Genomic DNA, 20988 nt, shown 5'->3' on the forward strand with positions numbered 1-20988 from the left:
TGGTTTATTTTAGATAAAACTTTATCATTTAAATTTCAACAAATTTAAATACAATTCGAACTAAAAGTATATTATCAAAAATTACTAAACTTAAATCACACACAACAACCCATGTTTTTTTGTTTTTGTTTTTTAAACCCATGTTTTTATTAAGAGATAAGATTTAACAATAATTTTAAAAAAATTAAATTATATTCAAACTAAAAGTCTATTATCAAAATTTTCAAAAATTAAATCCCACATAACCCACATTTTTGTGTTTGTTTTTTTTTTTTTTTCTCAAGTTGCATCTTATTAAATTAATACTATTTTATTAGGACAAAACTCTTGACTAAGAGATTAGATTTAATAATCATTTAATTTAGATAAAATCTTTTCATCTAAGTTTTAGAAATTTAAATTTTACTCCAACTAAAAATCTATTATCAAAATTTTCAGAACTTATATATACTTAGCCATGGCTTTTCGATATAATCTCTTTTAACCAATAAGTCATCTCTATAATTAAATCTCACACAATACACCCCACATTGTTGTATTTTTTTTTTTTCAAAATGCAAAATACGCTTATGTTTTAATCTAAAAAATCCATCTTACTTATTGTTCTTTACTTCTGAATTTGCGTGTAGGATATTATGCCAAATGAAATCTACTATAAAAAAGCAAAACAATGGACACCCATTTAAGTTCTTGGTTCTCTTATGTCAATTTTTTTTTTTTTTTTTTTTTTTTTTTTTTTTTTGTATTCTCAACTTTTAAACTATTGTGTATGTTTTGATTTTTGGTTTTGGTTATTGTATTTAATTTGTGATTGTGTTGATTTTTTCAATTAGACTATCACTAGGAAAAAATCAGTATTGAGGAACTATTTTGTTTATTATTGTTTGTGCTGGCTAGGGCAAAGATTAAACATAACCCAAATAGGAATAATCAAGCCTACTCCATATCTCATATTAAGAAATTAATACAAAGCACAAAGAGAATTTAAAATACAAAAATAGATTAACACTGATAGTCTAAATTCTAAACAATCAAAACTTAAAGTAATTTTTTTATTAAAATTATTTATTTATTTTATAATTTATTTTTACTATTTATTTAATAATTTAGTTTTAATTATTGGAAGAATGCTAGTTTTGTAATAAAATTGATAATAATGTCTTTAACATCTTTCTAATCATTTATAATAATAAAAAAATTAATGCACTATATCATCAATAATAATATAGATAAAATCCACATTTTAAAATAGATGGAAAAAGATTTTTAAGTGTGTCGTGATGGAATGGGCAAAACTTATTTATAATCAAATTCAATCACATTGAATAATTATCCTAAAAGAATCGTTTGATCATATAATTGGTCTTTTTTCTGGTGCTGACACGTGTGCAAATATCACAAATCTCCAACATGTAGCTTCTCACACACTAAACAAAAACCTCGTCTAGATGTCTATATTTTTTTGGTTGACATAACAGTATAAAACATGCCTACACAAAAAATTATTCCCAACCCAACTCCCTCAACGACCATTCCACGCATTGCCCAGCTCAGCAAGCTTTCCAACTCTAAGGAAACTGAAATTCCCATACTCTCTCTCTCTCTCTCTCTCTCTCTCTAAGCAACCTTGTATTCCAAACCATTCCAAGGTAAAATATCTTTTCCTCCTATAATTTCGATTCCCAATCTGCTGTTTTTGTTTGCTCACAAAAACAAATAACGGAACTTCTGAGATTCCCAGATTTGTAACTTCGTTTCCCAAGTTCTGTTTTTTCAGTTTCCAAATGGGTCTCTTAGGTTGTTTTTCTTTACCTTGGTATTTGCTCTTTATGTTAATTTGTTTTTGTTTTTTTAAACAGCTTTTTGCTTTTTCTTCTACGTGTGCCTTTTATTTATATCGTAGAGGTTTTATTGTTATAATTGTTTCTTATCTTTGTCAAAATTTGTGGTTATATTGTATTGCTTATATATGATTTTTAGGATTGGTAATTAAGGTTTTGACTTTTGATTTTTCTCTGTTTCAAGTTGATAGATACATAGTTTGAGCTTTGAACACATATTAATAGAGTTTTATTAGATTAATATTATGTTTCTTATGTTTTTGATTTGTATCTATGTCCTGGTATTATTATTATTCAATTTGCAGATTTGCTCTATGTTGTACGGATAGAAATCCGGTTCTATTAGTAGGTATATACCATATGTGTGTATTTTTTGGTCAAATAACAGGATTAGTGCTCAGCTTGTTTTAATGGAAAACTTTTTCTGCGTTTTCTGGTGTCTGGTACAACCGAAAATGCTAGTCAAAAGAATTTTTTTCTTTTTGGTAGTCAACGAAAAATAAGCTCGATAGAGCAGGAAAACCAGTACAAAAAAAAAAAACTCCTGAATACAAATGGTTTATTGTTCATTATACAGATCACAACCAAACATAGGAAAATGAGTCATTTTCCACAAAAAATAAATAAATAAAGGGTTTTCTGTTGAAACAAATGGAGCATAAAACCTTTTCCTGTCCACTTTTTAGTGATTGTATGTTATTGGCAGGCCTAGACATTTATGATGGTTCAGTTAGAAGCTCGTTTAGGGTTATTCGTGAATCAAAGATCTAACGCCGTAATGGCAGTTTAAGTATTTAGATTTTGTTAAGCATAAATTACCCCGATCACAGGTTATTTGGGCTTGTGGCTGCAGGTTGATATGTGCATATTGGCGTTGATAATGAAAAAGCTGATGAAGAACGGTGTCAAGTTCTATTTATTAGTTTGCTAATTTAAGATTGTCAATAGGGCTAAAAGAAGCCAATATCAGTAGAGACGATCGTGCTAGGATTGGTGATAACATAATGTTTAGCAGTTGGCTAGGTGCTTGCAATCACAATTGCAGGGTGCCTTGAAATGGTTGCCAACGATAAGGAGATTTGACAATTAATATAATGCTAGTGAGTAGAATGTTTCGGCTGTAACCCTAGTGGGCTGAGCCAAAACTTAAAAGAATGTCGAAGTACAGGGGTTTCATTACTAATTGAAATATCTAATTTACATCTTCACTCCAATATAAGTGTAGGTCCAACATGCTAGCCCTTAGTATGCATCTTAAGCTCACTGTTTAGCTCTTACTTCTACTGTATTTCGCATAGGACTTAGGAATATCTACTGACAAGGAACATCTCATTACTGGTTTCTAATTTTATTACAAATTGTAAAATCCTTCTTGACAATTATAATATATTGTATTTTGTAAATGATTCACTAACAATTAGTTTGCAATATTTGGTTATAACAATTTTTGTTGAATGGTTGTGATTTCAGGCACCATGAACACGAGAGTTGGGCTCTTATTTGTATTATTGTTGGGTGCTAGCTGGGCTTCTGATGCTAGACAACTGGAGAGTGTAAGGATCTCTAAAATATCAGGTAAATATTTCAACAGAATTTTTAATTTTGTTCTTGTTGTTGACCATTTACTTCTTCTTTTAACTTCATAGTACATAATTATCATTGTGTAACAGTTCAAGATGCAAATTTGATGCCTTATGTACTCTATTGAATAATCCTGTTTTGAAAGAAGGGTTGGCCTTTTTTGGAAGTCCGCAGAAATAGCTTTAGTCCAGCATGCCATAATTTGCTTTCTACTAGTTCAAGAGAACACTTTTAAGTCCAGCTTAGCCCTGTCAGTTGATTGGGTAACATTTGTTACCCTAAGTATCTAATATGTTGTCAATGGTAAACTATACCTTTGGTAACACTTTGACTTAGCTTTTAGCCAAAAATATGCATGCACACACAGACACACAAACACACAAAAACATTATTACGCTCCTTTACCTTTGACCTCTAGGGCTTTCCAGGTTTAAGTAGAACTAGTAGCTTTATTTCGGGACATGATATACCAGTAATAATAGGTTGGGTTGAACTTGGTATCAATCTCCTTTAGAGAAGTGTAGGTTGTCTAGAGTGCAATGCCTAGTAAGATATTGTATCTCCCAAAAATGACGGTTCTAAATATATGTTCTTTGACATTTAGTAAAACTTGATGCTTTGGGAATTGGGATGTAAAGGTAAATACTTCTAGGGTCATCAAACTATGGCATTTTTCCCAAAAAAAAAAAAATGTTAAAAATAAGATCTAGAGTAATTTGTCATTTGACATGAATGTTCCCGTCGATCTTATCTTATTGGAGAAGGGAATAGTCTTTCTTGATATGAAAATGCTACAAAATGGATGACATTGACTGAGTAGTTTTTTTGGTTCAGTTTCCACAAATGACAATTTGTGCACATTGTGTGAGGAGTTTGCTTCTGAGGCAGTTGATTACCTTGCTGAAAACAAGACCCAGACCGAGATTATTGAATTGCTTCATGTGGCTTGCTCTAGTGTAGGCGTTTTCAAACCAGAGGTAGTCACATCTTTTAGTTGAGTTTTATATTAGATGAAATGCAATTATATTAGCCTCTTCCCTTAATGGGGAAAAAAGTTATGGTGATCTCAGCTGTCTTTCTTTCTTTTCTTTTTATTTTTTTTAGCCTATTCCATGAACTCCAAAAGGCAAGAGGTGAAAAAAAAAAAAGAAAAAAAAAAAGGTTATGGTGATCTCAGCCATCATAATAATATATTTTTTTTATTGCCAAGTTGCCATGGTTATTAAGTGCTCATGTTCATTGATTTATTTTGAATCTATCCTATGTAGGTAGGTTGATTGGTCAATGTGCCTTCATGTGCACTAGTTGGATAGCTGTAGATTGTATATATTATAAGTACCATGCAGTGTAGATAAGTACTGGTAGCAGTATTGTAAAGTAATGTTTACTTGATTGCAGAAATAAAGGTAGGATAAACATAGTAGTGGAATAAGTACCCTCTCTCTGAAGACATGAAATTTTTAATTTATAGAAGCTTGTAAAACATTGTGTTTAATCTTAAAATTTTAAGGGTGTTTGATCCTGATATCTGCTCCCCCTCTCATTTTCTCCCCAAAGAAAAATTATTCAATCTAATTTTTCTTCTTATTGTTTTTGTATTCCACAGTGCATCACTTTGGTGAACTATTATGCTCCTCTCTTCTTCTTAGAGGTTTCCAATGTACAACCTGATGTGTTTTGCCGAAAGGTCGATCTCTGTAAACAAGTTGCAAGGATTTCTTCTCAACTTCACGAAGACAGCTGTGGGCTTTGCCACCATGCTGTTTCAGAAGTATTAATTAAGTTGAAAGATCCTGACACACAGGTATGTACTTGCATCATTTGCTGAACATAAAATAAAAAATAAAAAAAATAAAAAGAATAAAGAATAATTTATGCAATGTAGAAGCAAATGTTTACCTTTTCTGACCTATGGCATATTTTTCATATTCTCGCATTTTCAACCAAAAAGGAAAGGAAAAGAAAAAGGGGGTGGGGGGGGGGGGGGGGGTGTGGTGTGGGGAAGGGTTAAGAAAGAAAGAAAATCAATGTGCTCTTTACCTCTTAGTAGTTGCCAATTCTTCTGGATGTCATCTGCTTGTCTGTTGTGAAAAGTTAACAGGTTAATTTATGTTGTATTTGAAAGAAGTAATTGATATTTGAATGAAATTTATTAAATGATGGGATTGTAAATGCCATAATTTAAAATCTCAGTAAGTACTAGTTTTGTTGTTTGGTATAAAGAAGGAAATCCATTTTATCTAAACAGTTAAGTTTAAAACTACATTAACATTTAACTGCGATGTTTTGCATTGTTGTTTGTCTTCACCTGGCAATGTAGAGAACTTCAATAGCACAGATCATCAACGGGCAAAGCAAAACTGTTATTAACTTATCATCCAGTTTATTTCAGATATTAAGATTTCTATACTTTCTTATAAATCTCAGTCATCCTATTGTATCCTCAAATAGAGTGCCAAAACCACAAAAAAAGCAAAAAGAAAAACCCTTTTTTTCCTCTTGGTTACATAGTATGAAGCTTCTACAGACTCTCTCTCAAACCCATTCCTCCATAACTACAACTACCAACTCTAGCTATGGTAGATATTTCTTGGAACTCTTAGGTACCACAGGATCAATGATTTCCTCAAATATCAAAATCTGAAAAGTAAGACAGGCCTCCTCGTCATCCAAAGCCTTAATCATTTCTCTAATCTGCCTTTGAGTACCTTTCACTACATTGGAAAATCTCACTTATGGGCATAGGCTTTTTTAAGTGAAGAACAAAAGGAAAGTCTGAGCTGGCTACACCAAATTGGGGGCGTTGAGCAGAGGTGTAGATGTTTTACCTTTGCTAGGTGACTTGTTGGGGTAATTTGGAAATAATGCCTTCATTGGTAGAATATTGAGCCCTCAAATCCCAACTACAGTTCCTGCTTGATTTTTGAAATTTCTTCCCATGCTTTACCTAAACAAGGAGCTCTCATAAAATTTAAAATTCTGTGTTTTAGGAAATTCTGTTAAAAAATTCCATGTCCAAACATGACATTAAAGCTAATGCTAATACTTACTAGATGAGTAAATCAATCTTCCCACCCATGTTTGATTGCTGTTTTATGGATAAAGGCCCAACCAAATGAGAAATGACTCCAAACTGGCAATGCTTACTGTTTATTTTAGCTTTTAACTAATCAATCACAAACCCTCTTTAAATTGTAAGCCAACTTCACCAATATCAATGCCATCCAAAAGTAGAAGAAGAAACTAAACAAACAGCCAGAAATTGATATATTTTTAGACCAGTGGCCACTACTTCAATTAGATTGTGTTTTATAGGCTGACTAGCTACACACAGATTATTTAAAGATCACATACTCAGCTTTTGATTGCTTGTGTAGTAAATCTGTTGGTATTTATGATTTATGTTTCAGAAAGTTTGCTGACTTTGGAGTGGTAATATCTATATAAAAATTTGTTTGGGAGTAATAAAGTGCTTTACAAATATAACAAACTTTGGGCTACTGAATATATATATCCGGATTGTAAATTTGACAATAGAATTTTAAATTAGTTATGGAGTTGCAATATTTCCACCAGCTTGTGTTAAAATATTATAATTTTAATGTGTTTACAGTTGTTGGCATTTGGTTTATGTGATTGTGATATTTCTACAAACTTATGTTTTTTTTTTTTTTTTGTTGAACCAGCTAGAAGCTTATGTAAAGTCATGACTTTTATTGTCAAAAAAATTATGTAGTTTTTGTATGCTCTTTTTGTAAAATTTTACTGCTATTCCATCGTTGTTTGGATCAATGGAGAGATATCTTACAATGTTCAAGGATATCTCCAGGCCCAAAACACACAAGCATTGACATACCATGAAGCTTACTGCTGAATAGACAACTAATATCTTATATTGCTTTCATTTCAGCTAGAGATCATTGAGTTGCTTTTGAAGGCATGTAATTCTATGGAGAACTATGTGAAAAAGGTAAGAACAGTTTTAAGAAATTAATTCAAAAATGTACCTGCCCCACTATGTTGTATCTGAAGTGAGATTCCATTAATAGCAGATGCCGTCTATTGATTAATAATTGTCAGATGTGACATTTTATTGTTTTTGGCACCGTTCACAATAAAATCTCCACGATCACATGACCTAGTTGATGACTTGATGTGCATAAATTTGATGCATGATTATTTTGTTTCTGATGGCCTTTTAATCTTTGTGGAGGGTCTTAATAATGGTTCTCATTTTTCAAAAAACATGAGAACCAAATAGGCAACTTTATGATGAATTTTCCACAAGCATGCTATCTGTTGGCCTTTTAAAGGTCAGTAAGTGGAAAAAGAAAAATACTACCAAGAGCATAAGCAGGCTTCTGCCTAGTTTCTAGTATTTAATTGAAACATGTTTTGAAAGTTGATATTTATGATCAGAGGAAAGTTTAACTTAGTATTCCATTAAACCATATTTTGTTTTCTAAATTTTATATTCTTTGGCAGTGCAAGAAGATGGTTTTTGAATATGGACCTCTGATCCTAGCCAATGCTGAGAAATTTCTGGAATCGACAGACATATGTGTCACACTTCATGCCTGCAATTCGTCTATAGAAACGAGCAAGGAACTAAAAGCAGCCCTGGTGTCTGATTCTTAATTATGGCATAACAAATCTGGTGGAATGACAATGCAGTAGAGACTTGCTATTTATACTTTCATTCTGAGATGTGTGTGTATAATAATACAAGGACAAATGGTGTTTTTCATGTACAATATATGCTCAAAAATTCAAATGCTTGAATGAAGATTATTTCATCTTGCAATGTCTATATCATAGTTTCTAGGAGTAATGTTCCTTACTGCAACTGAACAATAATAAACATCATAGTCTTGGTTTTGGTTTCTTGGTTCCTATTTCTAAAAGCACTACACGTTGCTATAAATGCCGTTATTGGATTAGAAATGGCTATAGTAAAGCTTTTGTCATACCCAAACTTTTTAAATATTTTACCTATCAAATTCTCATCGAACCCTATTAAATTTTAGCAGTTCCATCCCAAACTCGACCTATTTATATTTGCAAGGCTTAAACCATTTTGTTTATCTTACCATGAGTAGGGTCAAACAGGTGGATGATCTAAAGTTATACATTGAAAATACTATTTTTAACGAGATTTAAACATTAGTAAGCACTTTTCTACTAAATTACACAATATCCTGAGAGAGAGAGAGAGAGAGAGAGAGAGAGAGAGAGAACTCTTTATCATAGAAACCCTAATTTTTTGTGTATGGAAAATTAATGATAGAGGCATTTTAGTAATTTAATATAAAAACAAACTCATTTTCCTAACCCTCAACGGTTTTAAAAATGTGAACTCAGGCCCATTTAAAAATTCCAAAACCATACTATTAGTACTAGGGGGTCGAGTTTGGTTGGGAAACCCACTAAAGTGAACGCATTGCCATCCCTATTTAGGATGCATGCTAACACATGCGTGGTACATTATTTTTCAAAGGATTGAATCTTTGCATATGCAACTGACAGTCTCAATATCTCTTTGTTGATTCATTTACTTTAGGAAAAGTCAACTCATTGCCATCCCTATTTAGGATGTGCGTAAACACATATGCACTACATTACTTTTTAATGGCTTGAATCTTTGCATATGCAAATTGTAGTCTCAATATCTCTTTATGGATTCATTCACATCAATATGTTCTATTCTCAGATTTATTAGTTGCAAAACAAGATTAATTTTGAGAAAAGTCAACTTATTACCATCACTATTTATTAGGATGCACATAAACACGTGCGCACTACGTTACCTTTCAAAGACTTAAATTTTTGCATACTCAAATTGCAATCTCAATATCTTTTTGTGGACTCATTCACATTAATATGTTCTATTTTCAAATACTTTAGTTGCAAATTTACTTTAAGCATGCGTTTGGATTGCAATTAAAATTATAAATTATTTCACTATTCAGCTTATTTTTGCCACTATTCATGAGTCCTACTGCACTTTTTGGTACTATTCATGGGTCCTACTATACAATTTCAACTAACTTTTACTTTTGTCTACAGTACTTTCAGTAATAAGTTTTTAATTTCAGCAATAAATTTTCAGTTTCAGCAAAATAAGCGGTAGCTAAACAACTCTTAAGAAAGAGAATGCAAAATTGCACAAGTTCACATCAATCTTTTTTCTCCTTCATTAAAATCATTAAGCTAATCTTATCCTAGGTTAAACTCTATTATCAAATTTCTAAGAAGTTAAAATTACTATTTCAATAAAAATTCTATATATTACTAAAAGTTAAAATAATTCATAACAAATCACAATTTATTTGAAATTATTTTAACAATCTATCATGATTTTAAGAATTGATCTTACACAATACGTTTCATCATATTACTAAAAAGTAATTTGTGCTTTTATGTTTATTATTTATTATTCAATTTTGATGATACTTGTGAATTCTTTTAATCTTTTCTTTGCTAATATATGAATTCAATTAGCCCATACATTGTAAAATATTCCTTAAGTACAATACATTAAGTTCTTTATTAAATTCAAATATATAATTGCACTGACAAATTAAACACAAACAATATCATCTACACGACAATCAAATCCAATGCAATTACATGTTTGAATTTACTTAAGGAACCTAATGTGCTACACCTGTAATACCGTAACTAAGTTTTGCTCCATTACTATTAGTATGTTAATTGTTTTACCCTAAACACAAGTCAATGGATTAGCTGAGTGCCGACATTATTTATTCCCATAATCTTGATCAATATCAACTTGAAATCTATATCTTAATTCTTGACGTGTTCAATACTTCAATGATTCAATTACGCATAATTGAACACACACACATATATGTAGCACACAAACGCACAGTAAATTAAATCTCGCAGCACAATCTTCAGGTTCATAATATATATATTGTGGCAATTGTGCACTCGTACTATAGCTTCTTGACGTATTCAATTACGAGTGACGAGTGAATCCACTTGCAAATTGTGAAGAGGGTCCAGAAGTATGAACAAAGTCACAATCACAAAGAAGCCAAGTTACATTACGTACTGAATGGCTTCTACTTGAAATTTCTCTTACAAGTTGCATTACCTTAATGTTAGTCCTTTGAAAAGAACAATATATGTCACAGATTTCACGTGGTTATAATTTTGGTGGAGCTGGTGAAAATATCTTATGCTTTTTCATACGGATTTAGCTTGTTGCGATCAGCGCACTGGAAGCAACACAAACACAACATGTGTTAACAAATGGCCATGCGTTGCTTTAACCTTTTCATCAAACAGTTGTGGGAAAACCTTGACCAACCATTTGTTTAAACCTGGTCCATGATTAAATTGATTTTCGTAGTGTTTGCAGGATATGAAGTTCCTCTACTTTGCACTATTTGGTTGTTGAAAAAGTATGAGGAAAAAAAAAAAAAAGGAATACAGAAACATTTTACTTGTAAAAACTAAAAAGCACTACCCATTTATTCCTCCTCGATTTTCTTTTCCTTGTATGGAAATATATAGGATGCATAATTAAAAGACTATAATATCTGGTTTTGACAAATTTGTAAAAAACACGATTGTTTGAGTTGAATTTTTTACAAATAATCATTCTAGCATGCTTGTCATCCGAGTACATAGATGTATTCATTAGTATGTTTTCACTAGAAAACTAGGGGAGCTATGGCCTATGGGCAGTAGAGTTTTTGTCTGTATAGTTTTGATTAGCAGAGATTTTGAGAGGAGGGTTGTTATTGAAAAAGTGCTTAAACTTTCTAGTAACTAATTAAGTTTTGAAGTTGTTAAACATGTTTGGTAACTAATCTGAAAAGGTGTTTTTGGAAGTGAGAAAATGACAAAAAGAAAATTATAGAAGTGCTTATAGTTTAGAATTATCTGGCATCAAAAGTGATAATAATGGCTTTTTTTTTTTTTTTTTTTTTTTTTTTTTTTTTTTTTTTTTTTTTTTTTATAAATGTGTAATCTTCATACTTGAATCCAAAAATAACTCAATCAATGATGAATATTTATTTATTTATTAATAATATTTTTGCTTCTAACAAATTACAGTGTCCTAGTGTTAGGGGCGGTTTTTGCGTAAAGCCATGTGTCTTCTACTAAAGGTGTGACTTTGCTAGACTCGAATTTGTTTTGGAGAATCCAATCCGGAACTCGACATTGGGTCGCATAGACTAATGGCTTCCAATGCATTCTTAAGCCTACAAAATAGATAAAGTCCAAAATTTTAGAATCATGATAATGGTTGAAGTAAATAAATAGTATATTTAATTGAATAGTTTTGATTAAATGACTAGTTGAACATCATTATTATGTTTATTAAGTGATATCCGATATTAGAAAGTAATTAATTAAGTGTCATATGTCCAGTAATGAGATGAGTCCAAAATAGTCCATATCCAGCTGCGGTTCATGGTTTATGTTAAATATAATAAGGTATGTCTAGCAATGGCCTATATCCAAATAATGTATGTCCAACAATGTTTTATGTCCATATAATACATATTCAACTGTGGTTTATGTCCAAACATTACACGTCCAGCAGTGGTTCATGTCCAAGTAATATATGTCCAACGGTGGTAGATCAATTTATTTATATGTATGTTCATTAATGAAGTATTAGTGAGACCATGTTTTATTAAATAATGAGATGATATTAAAGTAAATTGCATCCAGCGGTATGATAGTAATGAGTTAACGTATGCTTAATAATGTAATCTTGAAAATAGAGAGATTTTGACTTATCCTGTATGTTTCTGACTCCAGCTGAACAACATCACTTTGTTCTTTACATGATTTGTGGTTTTAGCCGTATAGAGCTGGTAACATTCCAACAGCAGAATAATATGAGTACAACAGTACAATGATAATAAATTAAAATATACTCAATAGTATAATTTTTGAGATAAAAATATAATGACTTATCTTCACAGTTTGTAGCTCCAGTCATATAACAACGGTAGACTTATAACATTTCAGCAGCACGATAAAATGAGTCCAACGATACAATATGATATTATGAGTCCTTTCATGGTGATTTCATAATTGAAGAGGAAAAATGAGTGCAATTGGAGGGAAAGAGAACATGTCCAATTGTGTGCATAGGCTGGTTAAGTTTAACCTCTTTATCATTCACTTAAATGATTTTCTCGATATAATACTCTTTTAGTTTTTAGTCAAATATAAGTGTTATTGTCTTCCATAAGAAGGACTTTTAGTATTAGAAATTTATGTCTTTTATGAGAATGACTTTAATATGAAATCATTGTGCCTTCTAAAAGAAGGACTTTTAGTCTTTAATGTTCATATGCCTTCTATGAGAAAGGGCTTTTGTAATACGTTCTTGGAAGAGTGTTTGGTATCTTTTAAAATGTATGGAGATGGTAAGAAATATATATATATATATATATATATATTGTGAGACATGATGTTTGTAAGATAGACTAGAAATATATGTGAGAAGTATGTGTGGATGGTTTGTGAGGAATGTGTTTGTAAAATATATGAAAGTATAAGATAGATAATATGAAGGTTAAATATAGTAAATACATGAGCTTATAGTTGCTGCTGGAGTTATTTTTGTATTATGACATTGGTTATGTTGCTTTCTGTTGGAGCATTTTAATATTAATTAATTAAAATGAATAAATATTACAACATAAATGTAAAGATGTGAGAGTAAATATGGAAGATGAAGAGTTAGAAAAAATGTTTAATCTCACATTGAAAAAGAGAGATACTATTTTGTTCTTTTTAATTGTGGTGGTTAATAAGCTAATATGAATTGTTTCAGATATTAGGCTAGATACGTGCGCAAGGAGGAGGTGAAGGGTGGAGGTATCAAAAATGGAAATGAATCAGCCTTTTGAATCCTCCTACTTGACAGCCCATTCAAAATAATTACCATATTCGTTGGTTACTACAATACACACACATAAAAAAAAAGAAAAAAAAAATTAGAAAGGTTCTTGGCAAGGAAGGGTGTTCTTTCTAGTGGAGTTTTGGGCTTGAACACTTTGTGCAGAGGTTGTTCTAGCCATACGACACTTGTTGGGTTGTTGTGAGGTCATTTTAGTCATACGACACTTGTTGAGCTGTTATATCCTAGGAGAGACAAGTCAGAGAAGGTCAGCACCGGTTACAAAGTTTAGCCAACCAAGGGCTTGAAACTCCTTAAAGAGAGCGAGTGTCGTGCCTCAGTCTAAATAGTGTTGTGTAATTTTTCTCTTTAAATTAATAATATTCAGAAGTACTATTCAGTTTCTCGTTGTGATATTTACATTATTATTGTGTTTTGCATCAACAATTTTAAGGAGATTCAACACATGGAGCCTACACAAGAGAAACCAAATGAGCCTGTTGGAGATCTCAACAAGCCCTTTCGCTTTAAGGGAGCCCACTTCAAGAGGTGGAAAGAAAAGGTCCTCTTCTACTTGAGTCTTCTCAAAGTCGCCTACATCCTCACTGACAAGAATCCATCAAAGATTTCTACCAATAAGATGAGTGAGGAAGAATTTAGTCTCCATCAAGAAAAAATAGATAAGTATACAAAAGATTAATATAATTGTCGCTCTTATCTTTTGAATTGTCTTGCCGATCATTTCTATGATTATTATGATATAACTTATAATTCTGCCAAGAAAATTTGGAAAGCTTTAAAAGAAAGCATGATACGGAGGAGGCTGATGCAAAGAAGTATGCTGCTAGTAGATTTTTCCGTTACCAAATGGTGGATGGAAAATTGGTGGTGGATCAAGCACAAGACTTCCAAATGATCGTGGCAGAATTGAGATCCGAAAGCATAAAAATTGAAGAAAATTTGGTGGTAGCTGACATAATTGATAAACTACCACAATTTTTGAGGGAGTTCCAAAAGACTTTGCTACACAAACAAAAGGAGACATCCTTGGAGACTTTGATCATACGCATCTGTGTGAAGGAGGAGGCTAAAGGACAAGATGCACTCATGACACAAGAGAGTAATGGTAATTCCACCACAAAGGTAAACCTTATTTCAGCCAATAATAATATGCCTAAAAATCATTTTCCTAGAAATGGTCAATTGAAGCCTAAAAAGAGAGCCTTTAAAAATAATAATAGACCTCAAGGAAGGGGAAACCCAAATAAAAATTACAATAAGAAGTAAGGACCCCCTTCACAAGATCAATTTAATAGATCTTGTTTTGTCTATGGCAAAAGTGGGCATATTGCTCAATTTTGCAAATTTCGGAAACGTGAATTTGTCCTGCAGGCTAACACAACCGAAGAGCCTTTAGTGGCTATGATTACAGACATCAATATGGTGCAATATGTTGAAGGGTGGTGGGCAGATTCTGGTGCTAATAGGCACGTCTGCTATGATAAAAATTGGTTCAAGTTGTATACTCCTTTTGAAAAAGAAAAAATTGTTATGCTTGGTGACTCTAGCAAAACCAAGGTTCTTGGGAGTGGTGAGGTTGAATTGAAATTCACTTCTAGATGTGTGCTAACATTAAAAGATGTACTTTACACTCCGTCCATGAGGAAGAATTTGATGTCAAGTTTTTTGCTTAACAAGGCTAACTTCAAACAAACTATGGAATTGATAATTAATATAATCACTAAAAAGGGATTATTTGTGGGCAAGGGTTATGCTTGTGATGGAATGTTTAAATTGAATGTTGAGAATAATAAAGCATCTACCAGTTCAGTTTATATGCTTTCTTCTATTAATTTTTGGCATGCTCGTTTGTGTCATATAAATAGTAGAAATGTGGGAATCATGAGTAGTTTAGGATTAATTCCAAGACTGTCAAAGGATTTTGAAAAATGTGAAACTTGTAGCCAAGCTAAGATTACAAAAAGGCCTCATAAAAGTGTTGTAAGAAATACTGAATTGCTTGAGTTAATTCACTCCGATTTATGTGAATTTGAGGGAATTTTAACTCGCTGGGGGAATAAATATATCATCACTTTTATTGATGATTTCTCAAAATATACAACTGTTTATTTGTTGAAAAATAAAAGTGATGCTTTTGAAAATTTTCAAGATTTTTTTAAAAGAAGTTGAAAATCAATTCAGTAGAAAAATAAAAAGAATAAGAAGTGATAGAGGCCGTGACTATGAATCAAGTGCACTTAACTCATTTGTTTAGTCTTTGGGAATTATCCATGAAACTACTGCACTATATTCACCTGCTTCTAATGGTGTGATTGAAAGAAAAAATAGAACTCTAATTGAGTTAACAAATGCTATGTTAATTGAATCTGGTGCACATTTATATTTTTGGGGTGAAGCTATTTTAACTGCATGTCATGTTTTGAATAAGGTGCCACATAAAAAATCACATACCACACCTTTTGAGATATGGAAAGGACATAAGCCAAATTTGGGATATTTGAGAGTATGGAGTTGTCTTGCTTATGTAAGGCTTACTGACCCTAAAATACCTAAATTAGGTATAAGAGCTATTACCTGTGTTTTTCTTGGTTATGCGATTAATAATGTTGCCTATAGAATTTTTGATCTTGAAAACAAAATAATTTTTGAATCTGGTGATGCAATTTTTCATGAAGAAAATTTTCCTTTTAAATTGAAAAATAGTGGGGGTGAAGAAAATAATTTTTCACAGCCTAGTTCTTCTACTTCTCATTTACAAAATCAAGAAAATTTTGAAATGGAACCTAAAAGGAGTAAAAGATCTAGAGTTGAAAAGGATTTTGGTCCTGATTATTATGTTTTTAACATTGAGGAAAATCCCCAAAATTTAAAAGAGGCTTTAACATCACCTGATGCTATATTTTGGAAAGAGGCTGTAAATGATGAGATGGAATCTCTAATTTCTAATAGAACTTGGAAATTAGTAGATCTTCCACCGGGTTGTAAGAACATAGGTTGTAAATGGGTTCTTTGAAAAAAGTTGAAACCAGATGGATCAATAGATAAATTTAAAACTAGACTTGTTGCAAAAGGCTTTAAACAAAAAGCTGATCTTGATTTCTTTGATACATTTTCCCCGGTAACAAGAATTACATCTATTAGACTGTTAATTGCTATTGCTGCAATTTTTTATTTGAAAATTCATCAAATGGATGTAAAAACTGCTTTTCTAAATGGGAACCTAGAGGAAGAGATTTATATAGATCAACCCAAAGGCTTTGTAGAGCCTGGACAAAAAAACAAGGTATGTAAGTTAACTAAATCCCTATATGGCTTAAAACAAGCACCAAAATAGTGGCATGAAAAGTTTGATTTCTACATAATTGAGAATGGTTATAAATCAAATGAATGTGATAAATGTATTTATTCTAAATCATAGAATAATTTACATGTTATTATTAGCCTCTATGTGGATGATATGTTGATTTTTGGCTCAAATATGCATGTTATAAATGAGACAAAAAATATGCTTAAAAGCCATTTTAATATGAAAGATCTTGGTGAGGCTAATTTTATTTTGGGCAAGAAAATTACAAAAACATGTGATGGGATATTTCTTGATCAATCACATTATGTTAAGAAAATATTGAGAAAATATAGTTTTCATGATCACAAAAGTGTAGCTACTCCTTTTGATTCTAGTGTTCATTTATTTCCTGTGAATAATGATGATGAGATTTTTAATCAAAAGGATTGTGCTAGCATCATTGGTAGTTTGTGTTATGCTATTGATTGCACTAGACTTAACATTGCATACGCAGTAGGAGTGCTTAGCAGATTTACTAGCAAGCCTAGTAAAGATCATTGGCTAGCTATTGAGCGAGTCATGAGATATTTAATTGGTACCAAAAGCCATGGCTTATTTTATAAAAAGTATCATACTGTGATTGAAGCTTTTAGTGATGCTGATTGGAATACTTTGTCAGGCGATTCTCTCTCTACCATTGGTTATATTTTTACCTTAGGTAGTGGTGCTATTTTTTGAAAGTCTAAAAAGCGAACAATAATTGCTAATTCAACAATGGAAGCTGAATTAATAGCATTAACTTCAGCTAGATAAGAGGCAAATTGGCTTAGAGATTTGTTATATGAAATTCCACTTTGGGAAAAGCCAATTCCACATATGTTAATTCATTGTGATAGCACTGCTGCAATTGGTAGAGTTAAAAACTGTTACTACAACGGTAAATCTAGACCTATAAGAAGAAAGCATAGTACTGTGTGATCTTATTTGAGTAATGGCATCATAACTGTGGATTATATTAAATCTAATGATAATCTTGCAGACCCATTTACCAAGGCTTTGGCAAAAGATAGGGTCTAAAATACATCGAGGGAGATGGTACTAAAGTCCATAGAATCATGAGCCATGTATGAAGATACCCAACCCAAGGACCAAAGATACTGAGAATTAGGTTTAATGGGAAAAATGAATCATACGATGGTTGTAAGAAATGCACTATTTATTTATTTTTAATTATTTATTTTGTAAATAATTTTTTTTAATTGTTCATCCCTATGATGTAAGTGCATTAATCTTGTAATGTGAAGAGGTTGAGTAAAAAACTCTTAATGAAATTTGTAGCTCGTATGAGTGGGATGTCAGAATTATAAGAGCACCCTTGACAAAATTTCACCTATGTGAGTGTGGGGGTGGGGCCGCTCCCTATGAGATTTGGACTTAATCTCAAATACACTGATGAAACTGGGATCAACACACGACTATAAAGTGCTAGCTATAAAAGCTCATGTCAACACCTGAGTTGTTATGTGTAAGCAGTGATGCTTAATTTTCCTAAAGCAGTCCTAGTTCAAGTCGAAGACCACTACGACTCTAGAGTTGAGATCGTTGTTTTACTAAGTGAAGGTTCAATGCAGAGCACACAATCATGATGCATAGTGACCCATCTATGCCTGGTAATCTCTCTCTAACTAAAAAAATTTAATATTAAAATGAGTGGGGGATTGTTGGAGCATTTTAATATTAATTAATTAAAATGAATAAATATTACAATATAATTGTAAAGATGTGGGAGTGAATTTGGAAGATGAGGAGTTAGTGAAAATGTTTAATTTCACATTGAAAAAGAGAGAGACTATTTTGTTCTTTTTAACTGTGATGATTAATGGGCTAACATGAATTGTCTCAGATATTGGGCTAGATACGTGCGCAAGAGTGAGGTGAGGGGTGTTCTTTCTAGTGGAGTTTTGGGCTTGAACACTTTGTGTAGAGGTCTTTCTAGCCATACGACACTTGTTGAGCTGTTGTATCCTGGAGGAGACAAGTCAGAGAAGGTCTGTACCGGTTACAAAGTTTAGCCAACTAAGGACTTGAATCTCCTTAAAGAGAGCGAGTGTTGTGCCTCAATCCAAATAGTGTTGTGTAATTTTTCTCTTTAAATTAATAATATTCAGAAATACTATTTAGTTTCTCGTTGTGTTATTTCCATTATTATTGTGTTTTGCACTAATACTTTCTAAGAAGAAAGGTATTGTAAGAGAAATAGAGAAAAAGATGGAGATGTGTTTATAAGTAGCAAAATGATGATATTTCAGAATAATGAAGTGTGGGAAAGATGGGTAATGGATAATGGTGTGTTGTAATATGTGTGTTGTGTTGTTATCTAAGAAAAGAGATTTTGTAAGAGAGATAAAGAAGTATGAAAGTCTGTATATGGCAGCAAAATGAATGAAGTTTCTGAATAAGGGGGTGAGAGAGAGATGGATAGTATGTTGTAATAGTGTGTGGCTTGGTCCTCTTTATATAGTGTCAAGTATGTAACTAGATTAGAATTAGTTGACGGGAAATTTAGCAAATAAGGAAAATTCTTTGATAAAGTAAGTGGTTTCATTAGTGGGTTTTTGGTTTTTAGCCAAAATAATAAAGTTTGAGACTTTAAGGCTGCTGCTACAGCAGTATAGTAGTAGCTGCTGCAACTGTCAGGTCTACAGCAGTAGCACAGTTGGATGATGTCAGCTGTGTGAGGTCTTCTGCTAGAGAAAATATTTTGCATTAAATTCATGGATTTGGCTAAAAATGGTAAGATAATCTTTATGGGACCTTCCTATTTCTGCTACTACAGCTAGAGGCTAAGGACCTTAGCTTAAAATTGTATGATTTCTTTTATAGGACCCTTGCTTCTTTAGGTATAACAGCAAGCTGTTGAGATTAGGCATTAATGGGTTGATGATGTTATTTTTGGACATGTGTCAGTAGCCTAAGCTGCTCCTGGAGCTACTGCAGTTACTGTTAGAGCTACTGCAACTTCTGCTGGAGCTGGAGCTGTTGCTGTTTCTACTGGAGCTGTGGAAGCTTCTGCTAGAGTTAAGGCAATTTCTGCTGGAACTATTGTTGGTATTTTTGGCTAAGTTTCCTTTTTTGGAAAATTATATATTTAGTCCATATATAATTTTGGTAAGTAATAGACTAGTTAGTTGATATTTGATGAAATTTTAGAGATGTAATTATGGTCTCTTTGTGTTTTGACCAAATCTTGGAGAGTAAGGAGAGCATTTAATGCTAGATATGAGATATTAATATAGATTTAACCATGTGTTTGAGATTGATTTAAATAAAAATAATAATATAATTTATATGAAATAATATGATTACATTTTTAAACTTATATTATATGATGAACATTGATTTTTTATGTAAAGACCATGGGGAGTTTTATCATTTTAAGTGTTATGTGATGTGAAAAGCTTACCAGATGCTATCTATTACACACTAACTTGTCAGAGTTCAAGGAATTGGAGAAAACATGCCAAGCAACATGTTTTTCTTTATCAACTTTGAACGACTGGAGCTTTACTGAACATATTTCTTGGCCTCCAAACCACAACTCCCAAAATTCTCCCAATGAGACTCATGAGCTTGGATCATAAGTTGAAAATGAGATGGCGTGCCATGAGCTTGAACTATGGGTTTTGATGTGACAATATCGCCATGGATTTTGGACCATGGGTTTCGGCATCATTTTGTGAATTTGGGCTTTTTTGGGCTTTAAAAAACATTTTTCCAAAATTCATAATTTGTTAATGTGGTACGAGTTGCCAATGAAATAAATTTCATGTGGTGTGAAAATTTTGTCCTCAACACCTAGGATATTCTTCATGATAATTGATGTCTTTCTAATAATTTATCAAGATTATTGATGGATTGAAATATTTTTCATAATAATTAGTGCCTTCAAATTAATGTTGATCTTAATTATTGGTGCCTTCAACTTAAACTCTATTCTCCTGTTTTTTTTAGATGCAAAAGTATGAGATACGGAAACTTGTACTTGTAAAAAGCACTACCCTTTCATTCCTCCTCGATTTTATTTTCCTTGTATGGAAATATATAGTATGCATAATTAAAACAGAGGATAATATCTGGTTTTGACAAATTTGTAAAAAGCACAATTGTTTGAGTTGAATTTTTACTCAATCATTCTAGCATGCTTGTCATCTGAGTACATAGATGTATTTGTTAATATGTTTCACTAGAAAACTAGGGGAGCTGTGAGGTGGGTTGTTATTGAAATTATTCTAAAGCTTTTTAGTAACTAGATTATGTTTTGAAGTTGTTATACATGTTTGGTAACTAATCTGAGAAAGTGTTTT

The 20988-nt window shown here is 32.0% G+C and overlaps 1 protein-coding gene across 2 annotated transcripts; it reads left to right on the forward strand.

Annotated features, from left to right (window-relative positions):
• Nucleotides 1-1477: 1477 nt before the first annotated feature.
• On the forward strand, nucleotides 1478-8226 carry LOC126692523 (uncharacterized). 2 transcript variants are annotated; one of them, XM_050388148.1, is made up of 6 exons: nucleotides 1478-1649; nucleotides 3312-3416; nucleotides 4257-4399; nucleotides 5029-5226; nucleotides 7333-7392; nucleotides 7908-8226. In XM_050388148.1, exons 2-6 carry the CDS (start codon nucleotides 3317-3319, stop codon nucleotides 8058-8060), a joined length of 654 nt encoding a protein of 217 aa, XP_050244105.1. In that variant the 5' UTR covers nucleotides 1478-1649; nucleotides 3312-3316; the 3' UTR covers nucleotides 8061-8226. The 2 variants fall into 2 exon arrangements, with proteins under 2 accessions (XP_050244105.1, XP_050244104.1); XM_050388147.1 differs by having other exon boundaries at nucleotides 1491-1797.
• The last annotated feature ends 12762 nt before the right edge of the window (nucleotides 8227-20988 follow it).

Source organism: Quercus robur, chromosome 7, assembly GCF_932294415.1.
Source record: "Quercus robur chromosome 7, dhQueRobu3.1, whole genome shotgun sequence".
Lineage (NCBI taxonomy): Eukaryota > Viridiplantae > Streptophyta > Magnoliopsida > Fagales > Fagaceae > Quercus > Quercus robur.